We start from the raw sequence: 12,508 nt of genomic DNA on the forward strand, positions 1-12,508 counted from the left end.
ATATTGTTGGTCTCCAGGTTTGATTTGTCCTGGTCCCTCTCTAGCTAATTAGGGTGAGAGCCGCCATCCATCCTTCCCTGAGCTGCATGCTTGATTCAAGAGAAAAATCTTTCTTTTGTCATACATGACACTGGCATGTTTCTTTAGTGATGATAAAGGCGACATGATCAGTGGCATGAAATAAAGGTTTTGGAGTATATAAACCATTTTTACAGCGGCTACAAATTTTAGAATGTGTGACTGCTGTTATGTATGATGGTAATCTTTTTATATAGTTGTATTGGGCAAGTATGTCTGACTTCTAGGATTTTTATCTGTTTTGTTTGTCTCTTATGGCATATGTGTACTTAGAAGTAAATATATTTGGTACTATATATAACATGTACAATACAATAAAAAATAATTTCATTGTCCTTATTTTGTTCTCACTGGACCCGTTGGGGTGGTTTTTTCTCCGTAATTAACTCAGTGTTTGACTTTTATTTCATTAATTCAGTTTATAATAATTCTGCCTTAAGAACCTTTGTGGATTGGGCATGGTGGCGTATGCCTGGAATCCTAGCTACTTGGGAGGTTGAGGTGGGAGAATCGCTTGAACCTGGGAGGCAGAGGCTGCAGTGAGCTGAGATTGCACCTCCAGTCTGGGTGACTTCGAGACCCTGTCTCAAAAAAAAAAAAAAAAAAAAAAAAAGAACCTTTGTCCTCTCACAGTCCACCACTGTGATCTTTTATAATACACGATGATCTTTTCTAATAGTCATTTAATTGCGTTAATTCAGTTCTTATTTATTTGGGGGAAAGGTGTACTCTTTTATAGCCACCTTTCTAATGACAAGCCAACTCTGGAGATGAAACATTTCTATTTACTTGTTATCTTTGTTGATTAAAAGATAAAATATCTCACAAAGTCAGATTTATTTGTAAGGTCAGGATTTGAAATAGAAAATATGTCATGTTGAGAGAGTCCTAGAATTTAATTTAAATTGGATTCTGATCTTTAGGGGCATTTCAGCTTTTTATTAGATGTTACAGTGCTGCCGTTTTTTTTTTTTTTTTTTGCCTTCTGTGGCAAGTGCACACCAGTAACAAGTTTAGGCTTGTTGGTGTGATGGGCTTAGTAGCTTGAAATCAGTAGGTGCTACTTACTTCCTTTTTTACACATGAGGAACCAAGTATATTTTAATATTAAACCTCTTTATAGAAGAACCAAGCAAGTTGGTTTGGCTATATCAATGCACAGTTTAATGTGTTGATTATCATTTGCCTCTTTGGCAAAGAAGAATTTTTTTTTCTCTTTAGTTCATTTAAGTTGATTTGTTGAATGTTTCCATCTATACAAAAAAAGAATTGCTTTGTATATGCTCAGGTAAGTGGTAACTTTCTTTGGAGGAACAGAGAGAAAGGGAAACCTGAAACAAAGCTGCAGGTGTGTGTGCGTGTGTGTACATATACACTTGGGTAGGCATTAAGTGTGAAAATGCTGAGGTTTGGAAATAATTCTTCATATGTATGTTAGCTATTTAAATTGAATTTATCTGATGATACAAGAAGGTAAAATCACCATGAAGCATACATGTGCAGTGTTTAAGTAAAAAAGGGATGGGCTTAAAGTTATAAAATAACTAGAAATAATTCTTAATTTCCTAGAAATTAAGATAATAATAAAATGGTTTAACTACATGTAAAAATGTGTTCAGTGTTAGAGTTCAACCAGCACTGGAGAAATGACATGTTTCTGTCAATTTAGGTTTTTGATTTCTTATTTCCTTGTTACCAAGCATCAGCAATTATTCTTGGGATTATTAGCTCTGGAATTGAAAGATATTTAATGGTACACCTGTTGCATTAATTTGTCTGAGTTTATATAGAAAAGTATTAAAAATGTTACTGTTGGAGTCTGATAAAAAGTTCTGGTCTTTTAAAAATATGTATATGAGAAATGGCATGAACCCGGGAGGCTGAGCTTGCAATGAGCTGAGATCGTGCCACTGCACTCCAGCCTGGGTGACAGTGAGACTCCGTCTCAAAAAAAAAAAAAAATGTATATGAGAATAATTATATGAATTATTTTTTCGGCTGTCTCCTAAGTATTTCTAATAATTTTCATGACAGAAAAATGTTTTCATGCAAAACAATTTCTTACAGTTTGAGATAATTTATAAATTTTTTTGTGTTCAGAATTTTCAAAGAAAAGACCAATGATAAAGTTTTAGTCAGCTACTAGGTATTTAATAAACACTTAATGAATGAATGGCATTTTTAGTAAAGTTATAGTTTTCACTAAGCTGTTAGACATTTATTAAAGGCCAGGCATGGTGGTTTACATCTGTAATCCTAGCACTTTGGGAGGCCAAGGCAGGAGGATCACTTGAGTCCAGGAGTTCAAGACCAGCCTGGGCAACATAGCAAGACTCCATCTCTACAAAAAGTTTTTAAATTAGCCGTGTGTCATGGCGTGTGCCTGTAATTTCAGCTGCCCAGGAGGCTGAGACAGGAAGATCCCTTGAGTCCAAGAGGTTGAGGGTGCAGTGAGCCATGATCATACCACTGTACTCCAGCCTGGGTGACCCACCAAGACTCTGTCTCTTAAAAATAAATAAATAAATATTTATTTATTAAGATATAAGAGTAATATCTCAAAATGTAAATTTACCAAAACACTTATTGTAATGAGTCAATTTTGTACAGTGTTTTGTAATGTCATAATTAAAGGAAGGAATTATTTTTAAAATGTTACAAAGTCAATGCTAATTTAACTCTATAGCTGCTTATAATCCTGCAGGTAATTTCCCCATGATTAGTGATGATTTGGTCAATTCTTATCACCTGCTGCTGTGTGCTTTGGACTTAGTTTATGGAAATGCACTTCAGTGTTCTAATCGTAAAGAACTTGTGAACCCTAATTTTAAAGGTAGGTTTGTAAATCAAAGATTTTTGGGCAATCTGCGTTTCTGTGTTATGTTTACCCTTGGAGTTGTATAGGTTTCCTAGCATCAGTATTTTGAAAAGCTCCTGTCATTATAGTTATCCAGGGTACTTAAAACCAAGAGTCAAGTTGCCTGTAAAAATATTTTTGGATAAACAGTTGCAGATACCACAAAGTTTAAAGTCTTAAATGACAACTTTAGAAGTTTCTGAAATATATACTCAACAAGGAGAAGGCATTTAGAAACTCAGAGTTGCAAAGATGACATTAAAGCTGATAGTGTTTTTCTACATTGGCAAACTTTGTGCCTGACACATTGTAGGAGATGAAAAAGAATTTGCTGAAAGAATCTTATTTCAAATTTTGGTACAGAAGAATAGTTATGGTTCTAAAGTAAAGAAAATGAACTTTCATCTTTTAAACTAACAGATATATGGAAATGATGATTTTAGCATTGCATTTAATAGAACTTAGGTATATAATTTCTATGAATGATAAACAGTTACAAGCCCAAATTATTTACAAAGCAAATATTAAAAAGTATGTATAGAGTTAAAATAAATATTGCTGCTGCTATTTGAGTAATATTGTAATAGGATTCTGGGTGATTCTCAGTTTTGAGGTGATCTCAATTAAAATTTCAGCTTGTCTATCAAGGTAGATTTTTAAAATTAGTGGAGTTCAGTTGCTCCTGGTATGGTAAATTTAATGTTCCTCATATTCTTTTCTGTTCTTTCTCTCATTTCTATCCTAACTCCCTTTTATATTCTCAAAAAGCTGCTTCCTTTCACTTTTACCTTTTTTTTTTTAATTAAAAAGAATTTTTTTTTTTTTTTTTTTTTTTTTTTTTTTAGCCGGGCGTGGTGGCGGGCGCCTGTAGTCCCAGCTACTCGGAGAGGCTGAGCCAGGAGAATGGCGTGAACCCGGGAGGCGGAGCTTGCAGTGAGCCGAGATTGCGCCACTGCACTCCAGCCTGGGCAAAAGAGCAAGACTCCGTCTCAAAAAAAAAAAAAAAGAATTTTTTTTTGAGACAGGGTCTCGCTCTGTCACCCAGGCTGGGGTGCAGTGGTACAATCACAATTCACTGCAGCCTCAATCTCCTGGGCTCAGATGATCCTCTCATCTCAGCCTCCCAGGTAGCTGGGACTACAGACATACACCACCACATGCAGCTAATTTTTTGTATTTTTCAGTAGAGATGAGGTTTCGCCATGTTTCCTGGGCTGGTCTCAATCTCCTGGACTCAAGCGATGTACCCACCTTGGCTTCCCAAAGTGGGTTATAGGAATGGAGCCACTATGCCCGACCTTTACCTCTTTTATTTTTATTTGATTTTTTTTCTTTTGTGCTGAGTCTAGGGCAAGAATAAATTGTAAACTAGTATGAAATACATCTAATACATTCAAATTAAAGTATATAATCTCTGAACAGTGTAATTTTTTTAAAGTGGTGTTTTTTGTTTAAAAGTAGACTTACTTGCAAAGTTATATTTTATTTTTGTGGTTTTTAGATCTTAGTATCCTAAAATTTGATATCCTAAAATTTAAGTTTTAAGTTTCCCTTAACCATCTCTACATAAATAATTGAATAACTGAAATCTGAAATCTTTTGAGTAATGATACACTTTACTTCTATTTGCCATTTTTTGACAAATTCTTAGTGTTAAAATAAGCCCATATATACTGTTTCCTATACATTTGTATGCTAAGTGGTATACTAATTATACTCTATGTTTTACATTTTAGTTTATTACAAATTGGCTTATTGTGTGCTAACTGATATCTCTGTTTTGTGATTCTATACACCATAGGCCTATCTGAAGATTTTCATGCTAAAGATTCTAAACCTTCCTCTGACCCCCCTTGTATCATTGAGAAACTGTGTTCCTTACATGATGGCCTAGTTTTGGAAGCAAAGGGGATAAAGGAACATTTCTGGAAACCCTATATTAGGAAACTTTATGAAAAAAAGGTTCGTAAATAGCAAAGAAATAACGTGAAAATGTTTTCTGGAGAAAAACTTGATTTAACATGACGACTTAAGGATCTCTTCTTTCATCATAGCTCCTTAAGGGAAAAGAAGAAAATCTCACTGGGTTTCTAGAACCTGGGAACTTTGGAGAGAGTTTGTGAGTACTTCTGTATAAAATGTTTTAGTATTTTAAATTGTATACTTAGGAAACTTCAGAGGTTAGTGTTTTTATTGTTTGTATTTTGGAAACAGAATATGTTTTGTGAGAGAATACAGGGAAGCAAAAATTCTGTCACCTAATATAAGCACACTTTTTAAATGTGTTCAAAATTGTATGGCTGTTTTTGAAGTTTCATTAAGCTTCTGGATTATAAATTTTGTAATAAATTCTTTTGGAACTATATGGGTGAAAATTGATGATGTGTAAGTGTGGAAGTCTTCAGGGGTGCCTAGAGCAGCTAGACAGATAGTTAAGCTTCTCACCAGAAGCTGCACCTACCAGCAGCTGAAACACTGTCAGCAAAATACTTGTACTGTGTGATGGATGAGCATGGGGATAGCAGGATTACATGTGATACTATCCAGTTTTTGTTTTGTTTTGTTTTTTGAGATGGAGTCTCGCTGTGTCGCCCAGGCTGGAATGCAGTGGCGTGATCTCGGCTCACTGCAACCTCTGCCTCCCTGGTTCAAGCGATTCTTCTGCCTCAGCCTCCTGAGTAGCTGTGAATACAGGCGCGTGCCACCATGCCCAGCTAATTTTTGTATTTTTAGTAGAGACAGGGTTTCACCATATTGGCCAGGCTGGTCTCGAACTCCTGACCTCGTGATCTAGCTGCCTCGGCCTCCCAAAGTGCTGGGATTACAGACGGGAGCTACCGTGCCCAGCTGTACCATCCAGTTCTTATAACTACAAGTTACCCTACCAAAGTTTAACTTTCAAAAAATTACTAGAACTTTTAGTAAATAAAAAAATGAAATAATTAATTGAAATGGCAGTTCTGTGAGAGAGTACATTTTGTCTGTATTTGTTTTTCCTATAGTAAAGCCATCAATAAGGCCTATGAGGAGTATGTTTTATCTGTTGGGAATTTAGATGAGCGGATATTTCTTGGAGAGGATGCTGAGGAGGAAATTGGGACTCTCTCTAGGTGTCTGAACGCTGGTTCAGGAACAGAGACTGCTGAAAGGGTGCAGATGAAAAACATCTTACAGCAGCATTTTGACAAGGTGAGTTTAGCCATGGCAGAAGGGTAGAAATACAGGAGCAGGTAAGCCAGGGGTTCTTTTTTATTTTGGTAATTTCATGTTTGTGTTTTACTTGCTTACAGTATGAAGGAGAAAATTCTCATCATACTTCTTTTAATTGAAAAAGGTATCTCTATGATATTTGCTTTGTTAATATCAACTTTCATTCATTTTAGTGAGGTCTGAGAAAAAGAGAAATTAATATAAATTTAAACAAATGTGTCATGCTGATAATAGTTGGTTTTAAAAAGATGGGCCAGTAATATATGGTCTTATATGTAGTGAACGTAGTGTAGGCATTTAGAAAGTGATAATTGACCTGATTGAGACCTTCATTTAAGAGACTGGAGAAACTGTGGATCTATAGTCTTTAAGAAAATTCTTTTAAACTGAATTTCAGGACCACGTGGTATTATTTCAAACAGACACTTAGGGTGATGCAGGCCAAGAGTTTCCCTTCTGCTATGTGGTGGAACAGAAAACACCAAACTTCTGGCAAGTGCCCCCATAGAGACACTGGGTAATCCAAGGGCCAATTCACCTGGAAGTGAACTGCTTCAGACTTGAGACTGGTCTGCTTATTCATTCAACAAATATTCCTAAAGCATTTTATATGTCAGGTTGTGTCCTGGACACTGGAGATAAAGCAGTGAACAAAATAACCATGAGAACCCTGTTCCAAAGAAGCTTATATTCCAGTGTGGGGAGATGTACAGGAGATAAACAAGTAAATATATAGTATGTTGGGTGATGATAGATGAAGAAAATGGAGTAGTAACACAAAATATTGAGGGGAGGGGAGAATGGGATGGGTGGGCTGTGGTAGGTAAGGTGGTTGGGAACAGTGTCACACATCAGAAGTAAGTGAGGAAGCAAGCCATATGAATAGCTGGGTAAATGTATTTGAAGCTGAGAGCATAACAAATGCAAAGACGTGAGGTTGGAACAGGATTGGCTTTTTGGAGGAACAGTGAGAATGCTAGTGTGGTAGGAATACAGTGAGGGAAAAAGTGGTAAGAAGTGACGGGAGGCCAGGTGTGGTGGCTCATGCTTGTAATCCTAGCACATTGGGAGACTGAGGCAGAGGATTGCTTGAGTCCAGGAGTTCAAGACTAGTCTGGGCAACAAAGCGAGACCCCATCTCTACATAAAATGGTAATACAAAAAATAAGCTGGCCATGGTTGTATCCACCTGTGGGCCCAGCTACTTGCGAGGCTGAGTCAGGAGGATCCCTTGAGCCCAGGAGTTCCAGGCTGCAGTGAGCCGTGATCGCGTCACTGCACTCCAGCCTGGGTGACAGAGCAAGAGCCTGTCTTTAAAGAAGAAGGAGAAGGAGAAGGAGAAGGAGAAGGAGAAGGAGAAGGAGAAGGAGAAGGAAGGGGAGGGGGAGGGGGAGGGGGAGGAAATAATAATAACGCAGGGAAGAGGGAACAAGAGAGCCAGACAGACCATGTAGGCTTTGGAAGCCATCGTAGGGACTTTTGCTTCTGCTCTGATTGAGGTGAAAGCCATTAAGAGGGTTATTAAGAAGAGTGATTTACATTTTTAAAGGTCTTCTGGGAAAGTGGTATTAGAGGCAAGGGTGGAAATAGGGAGTTAAGAAGCTATTGTAAAGATTCTGGCAATAGTTTATGGTGGCTTGCTTCAGAGAACGGTTTGTAGCTGGGCCATATTTTGGAGATAGCACCCACAGGATTTACTGAGGGTTTGGATCTAGGGTTTGAGAAAAAGAGAACAGTGATGTCTCCAGTTGGGTGAATGATATAAAAGCTAAAATCCTGACAAGTGCCTGTAATGTTGTAAGTTATCTGGCCCTGGCTCTCTGAATTCATCTACTTTCCTCCCTTCTCACCCACTTATGCCACATTAACCTCCTTTTTTGTTCTTCAGATATGCCAAGCATGCCTGCAACACAAAGCCTTTGCCTTTGCAATTCCCTCTGCCTAAACCGTATTGCTTCAAGAGATTCATGTGGCTTCCTTCTCACTTCATTCTGGTCTCTGATAACCCAACTGCTATGTCAATAATAACCACAACATCCTCCCCAACCCTCAGGACTTCCTTTCCCCCTGACTCTGCTTGCTAGTGTTTCTCTTCGTATTTATCACTGTCTGACAGTAAGTAGGGAGGTAGGTAGAAAGAATTGTTTATTACCTGTCTCCTTGCATTAGAATATAAGCTTCACCAAGGCTGTGACCAGTGTTGTATGTAGCCCTTGGCACATAGTAGACATTCGGGAACATTTACTACTGAAATTTATTAAGAGGGAAGAGCAAGTCTGGGGGAAGGGGAATCAAGAGTTTAGGGTTATTAGCATGTTAAATTTGAGATGTCTTTTAAGCATCCTACTAGAGAAGTTGAATAGACAGTTGAGGTATACAAGACCGGAGTTCACAGTTACAGTAGAGGTTAGGGGTTGTGTGTATATGTCCTGGGGTCATCAGGATACAGATAGGTTTTTTTTTTTTTTTTTTTTTTGAGACGGAGTCTTGCTCTGTCACCCAGGCTGGAGTGCAATGGCGCAATCTCGGCTCACTGCGACCTCTGCCACCCGGGTTCAAGCGATTCTCCTGCCTCAGCCCTCTGAGTAGCTGGGATTACAGGTGCCTGCCACCATGCCTGGCTAATTTTGTTATTTTTTGTAGAAACGGCATTTCACCATCTTGGCTAGTCTGGTCTTGAACTCCTGACCTCATGATCTGCCCGCCTCGGCTTCCTGAAGTGCCGGGATTACAGGCATGAGCCACTGTGCCCAGCCGTAGATGGCTTTTAAAGCTACAAAATGAGGAGGGATTACTTAGAGCTATGATTTGAGAGAGAATACCAGAGGACTAAGGACAAAGCCCAGAGTCACTCCAAATTTTGTAAGTCTTCATTTGGAGATGGAACATCCTAATATTTTTAAGATACCGACTTAATATTTGCACCCAAATTAAAGAAAGATTCCTCCTGATCAGAATGAACAGGAAGCTTTAAGCTAAGCACAGTGCTACCAAGAAGCACCATGTTGACCTTGAGGACTCTGGCAGGAAGCTGTTTGTGGTTGTCACACCTAGTTTCCTCTGTGAAACTACTGCTGCCTGTGGGTGATGTGGTTATATGCTGCTGGCTGCTGTTGATTCTCCTGTTTGTGTACAAGGTGTTTTTCCCTCCCAGTGCCTCCCAGTGTAGGCATTGGTTCATGCACAGTGAAGTAGTTGGCTGCAAGAAACCTTGTAAGACAGGGAGCAGCCTTTTGAATGCAATTAATCTACCCAAATCATTTTATTGACTTAATTATAGAATGAATTTCTTTGAAACAAAGTGAAAGTCTTAGTTGTATTGCACTTTAAGACATAGAGAAAACATGTAGGTTTGTTTCTGTATACAGTAAATTTCTGTGCTTTTCTGTATCTTATGAAACTTGAATAGTTGACTCTATTGCCAGGTGAAAGTTTTGCTAGGTTTTTTAAAAAATTAGAATAAGTACATTTAATACACAGGGAAATTTGGTTTATCTTGAATATTAAAAGACATTATTAAGCTATCTTAACCTTTCAGAGTTTATTTGAAAAATCAGAAAGATGTTTTACTAGCTCCTTTGACACCAAGTCACATCTTTTCCATATTTATTGTCAAGAATGTTGACTTTAACTTACTTCTCTGAAGACCTGTCTACCTTAGGGGGAAAACCTGTGATAGATTCTGGTAACCAAAGGTAGAGGAGGGGCAGGAAGACCAGTGAAGGCTGTTCTGCATCAAGTTACCTTTTTAGGGAATGTTCAACTTATTATCTGTCTCTGAAGCAAATTTGAATATTTGGATGGTGGGTGTATTAGTTCATTTTAACGCTGCTGATGAAGACATACCCAAAACTGGGAACAAAAAGAGGTTTAATTGGACTTACAGTTCCACGTGACTGGGGAGTCCTCAGAATCATGGTGTGAGGCGAAAGGCACTTCTTACGTGGCGGTGGCAAGAGAAAAATGAGGAAGAAGCAAAAGCGGAAACCCCTGATAAGGCCATCAGATCTTGTGAGATGTATTCATTATCACAAGAATAGAACAGGAAAGATTGGCCTCCATGATTCAATTACCTGCCACTGGGTGCCTCACACAACACGTGGGAATTCTGGGAAATACAATTCAAGTTGAGGCTTTGATGCAGACATAGCCAAACCATATCAGTAGGCTTTTGTTAAATCATGGATTTTTTTTGGAACCAAATTTAATTCACAATTTTCTTTTATCTTTGAGTGTCTGCAAAAATAGCAGTAGATGGGAATTGTGAAATTCTATTTCTCAGAGCAGAGAATAATAGTCTTAATTTTTTCAGGTGAGCAGAATGCTTATCTTTGCCTCTGAGCATAAGTTTTGCAAGAGGGAATGTAGGGAGCTATACCTTATTTTAGAGTTTTAACTTTTAAGAGACAAACTTTCAGTTAGGTAAAATACAAATTATTCTTTCACACCTTTGTCTTCACATGGATATTGGCGGCTCTTAATGCTGTTATGTTTAAATTCCAAGAATGGTGACATTTGAGTCACTAAAATTTATGGATATTGTAAAGATAAAGTCTTACTGGCTTGAAGTCCCAGTTGTGAAGTGAATTAAAGTCTTTCTGGCCTAAAATAATGTTCTTTTAAATATTTTTATTAATTCTATGTAATTTTTTTTTCTTTAGTCCAAAGCACTTAGAATCTCCACACCACTAACTGGTGTTAGATACATTAAGGAAAATAGCCCTTGTGTGACCCCAGTTTCTACAGCTACGCATAGCTTGAGTCGTCTTCACACCATGCTGACAGGCCTCAGGAATGCACCAAGTGAGAAATTGGAACAGATTCTCAGGTTAGTTTGAGCCCTGTCTGCTTTCTAAGATTTGGTTATTGACCATTTTCCAATTTCCTATTTTTTCATTATTAGTGCCTTAATTCACCCATGAATAATTTTGTATCAATTGTATACTCAGTCCTGTTGTGAGTCTATAGAGGACCTAGCAATAAGATGTATAAGTGGAAGATCTTCTTTCCTTAGATTTCTTTAATATAATACAAGACACAGTAACTAATAACACCAGACACTGTAGAATAAGGCACAAAACTGTCTTATTGCCAACTGTTCTTTCAAGATTTCAGGGAGTGGTGGGGTGGGGGGAAGCTCAGTAATGATGGGAATTGTCAAAGGACTTTATGAAGAGGGTTGAACCTGAGGTAAGTTCTGAAGGGTGACTCAGATTTGAAAAGATTAATAGAGTTCCACACATTCATAAAGCAGGACAAAAACCACTGTAACTTTTGTAAGCTCTACAAAACATCCTTATCCTGGAAAGGAAGTTCACTGCATTTAGTTCCTTTGATCTCCCTGAGACTGGTAGGAATATCATTGAGTTTTAATTAAAAGCCCAGTAGGCTGAATCTTATCATCTTATGCATAACCTTTGGCAAGTTGATTTGAAAAGTTACCGCTAAGGTCTCTCTCAGTCCTAAAACTTTATGATATGATGACGTAGACCCAAAAGGACCCTATTTTATTTCTGATGGTGGTATATCAAGAAGACCCTATATGTACACATAAGTAATTTCCCACTCATAGCCAGGCTTCTTAAATGCCAACTACTTTTCCTTTACATTTTCGTGAAGTCTACTTTATTCATAAACTTAATTGTGATTTATACTTAACAAGTTATATCTCTGTGGCCTCTTCCTGAGTCATGTTTTTCAGATGCACCTTGTTTGCCTTGAATTTAGAAGCATTTGGTAAATACATTTCAGAAGCCATCTTAATCTCTGTATCTTCCAGATCTCTTTACAGTTTCTAACTAGGCATAACAGCGTTTTAAATCTTAGGTACCATTAGTGGGGTTAAATAAGTATTACCAGTAAATACTAGGTAAAATAAAGTGTCCTATTTTTATTGAAAGGTATGTGTGTGTGTGTTCCCAGAAAAATTCTGCTTGTATATATATTCAGTAGTTATCTCTAGCAGGACTATAATTGATTTTTATTCTCTTTATAATTTTTTAAACTTGCTTCATTTTCACAAAGAATATGTATATAATTATATATATATTTGTGATCAAAATAAAAACAGTTGTTACAAAAAGCTTACATGGTGATAATTTGTATAATGCTTCTGCATTGAACATATATTGCTTTCTAATAATAAAAAGACTGAAATAAACCTCATTGGCGGGAAAAAAATGTAGAATGCCAGGAACAGTTTGTATGAGTCTGTAGTATGGGTTTTACACCCCTTCATTCTATTTTCTTCCAGGTGTTCTTAATGGGAGTTTTACTGCCCTCTAGGGAAATAGTTAAGGGCAAGTTTGGGATCATCAGTAACTGGGGATGTGTAGGACAGGTGGGGGACAGTCATAGATATCG

General features: G+C 37.6%; 1 protein-coding gene across 6 annotated transcripts in view; it reads left to right on the top strand.

Annotated features, from left to right (window-relative positions):
• Positions 1-12,508, top strand: part of RBL2 (RB transcriptional corepressor like 2) — an 88,858-nt gene that overhangs the window by 15,265 nt on the left and 61,085 nt on the right. For 5 of the 6 annotated variants that reach the window (XM_058440983.1, XM_058440984.1, XM_058440982.1 and 2 more), the window contains exons 5-9: positions 2,783-2,911; positions 4,737-4,897; positions 4,990-5,054; positions 5,938-6,124; positions 10,807-10,973. In XM_058440983.1, the coding sequence (XP_058296966.1) occupies positions 2,783-2,911; positions 4,737-4,897; positions 4,990-5,054; positions 5,938-6,124; positions 10,807-10,973 (709 nt within the window). The remainder of the gene's footprint in view (positions 1-2,782; positions 2,912-4,736; positions 4,898-4,989; positions 5,055-5,937; positions 6,125-10,806; positions 10,974-12,508) is intronic. The other variant, XM_032157346.2, reaches the window with a different exon arrangement.

Source organism: Hylobates moloch, unplaced genomic scaffold (genome assembly GCF_009828535.3).
Source record: "Hylobates moloch isolate HMO894 unplaced genomic scaffold, HMol_V3 SCAFFOLD_6, whole genome shotgun sequence".
NCBI lineage: Eukaryota > Metazoa > Chordata > Mammalia > Primates > Hylobatidae > Hylobates > Hylobates moloch.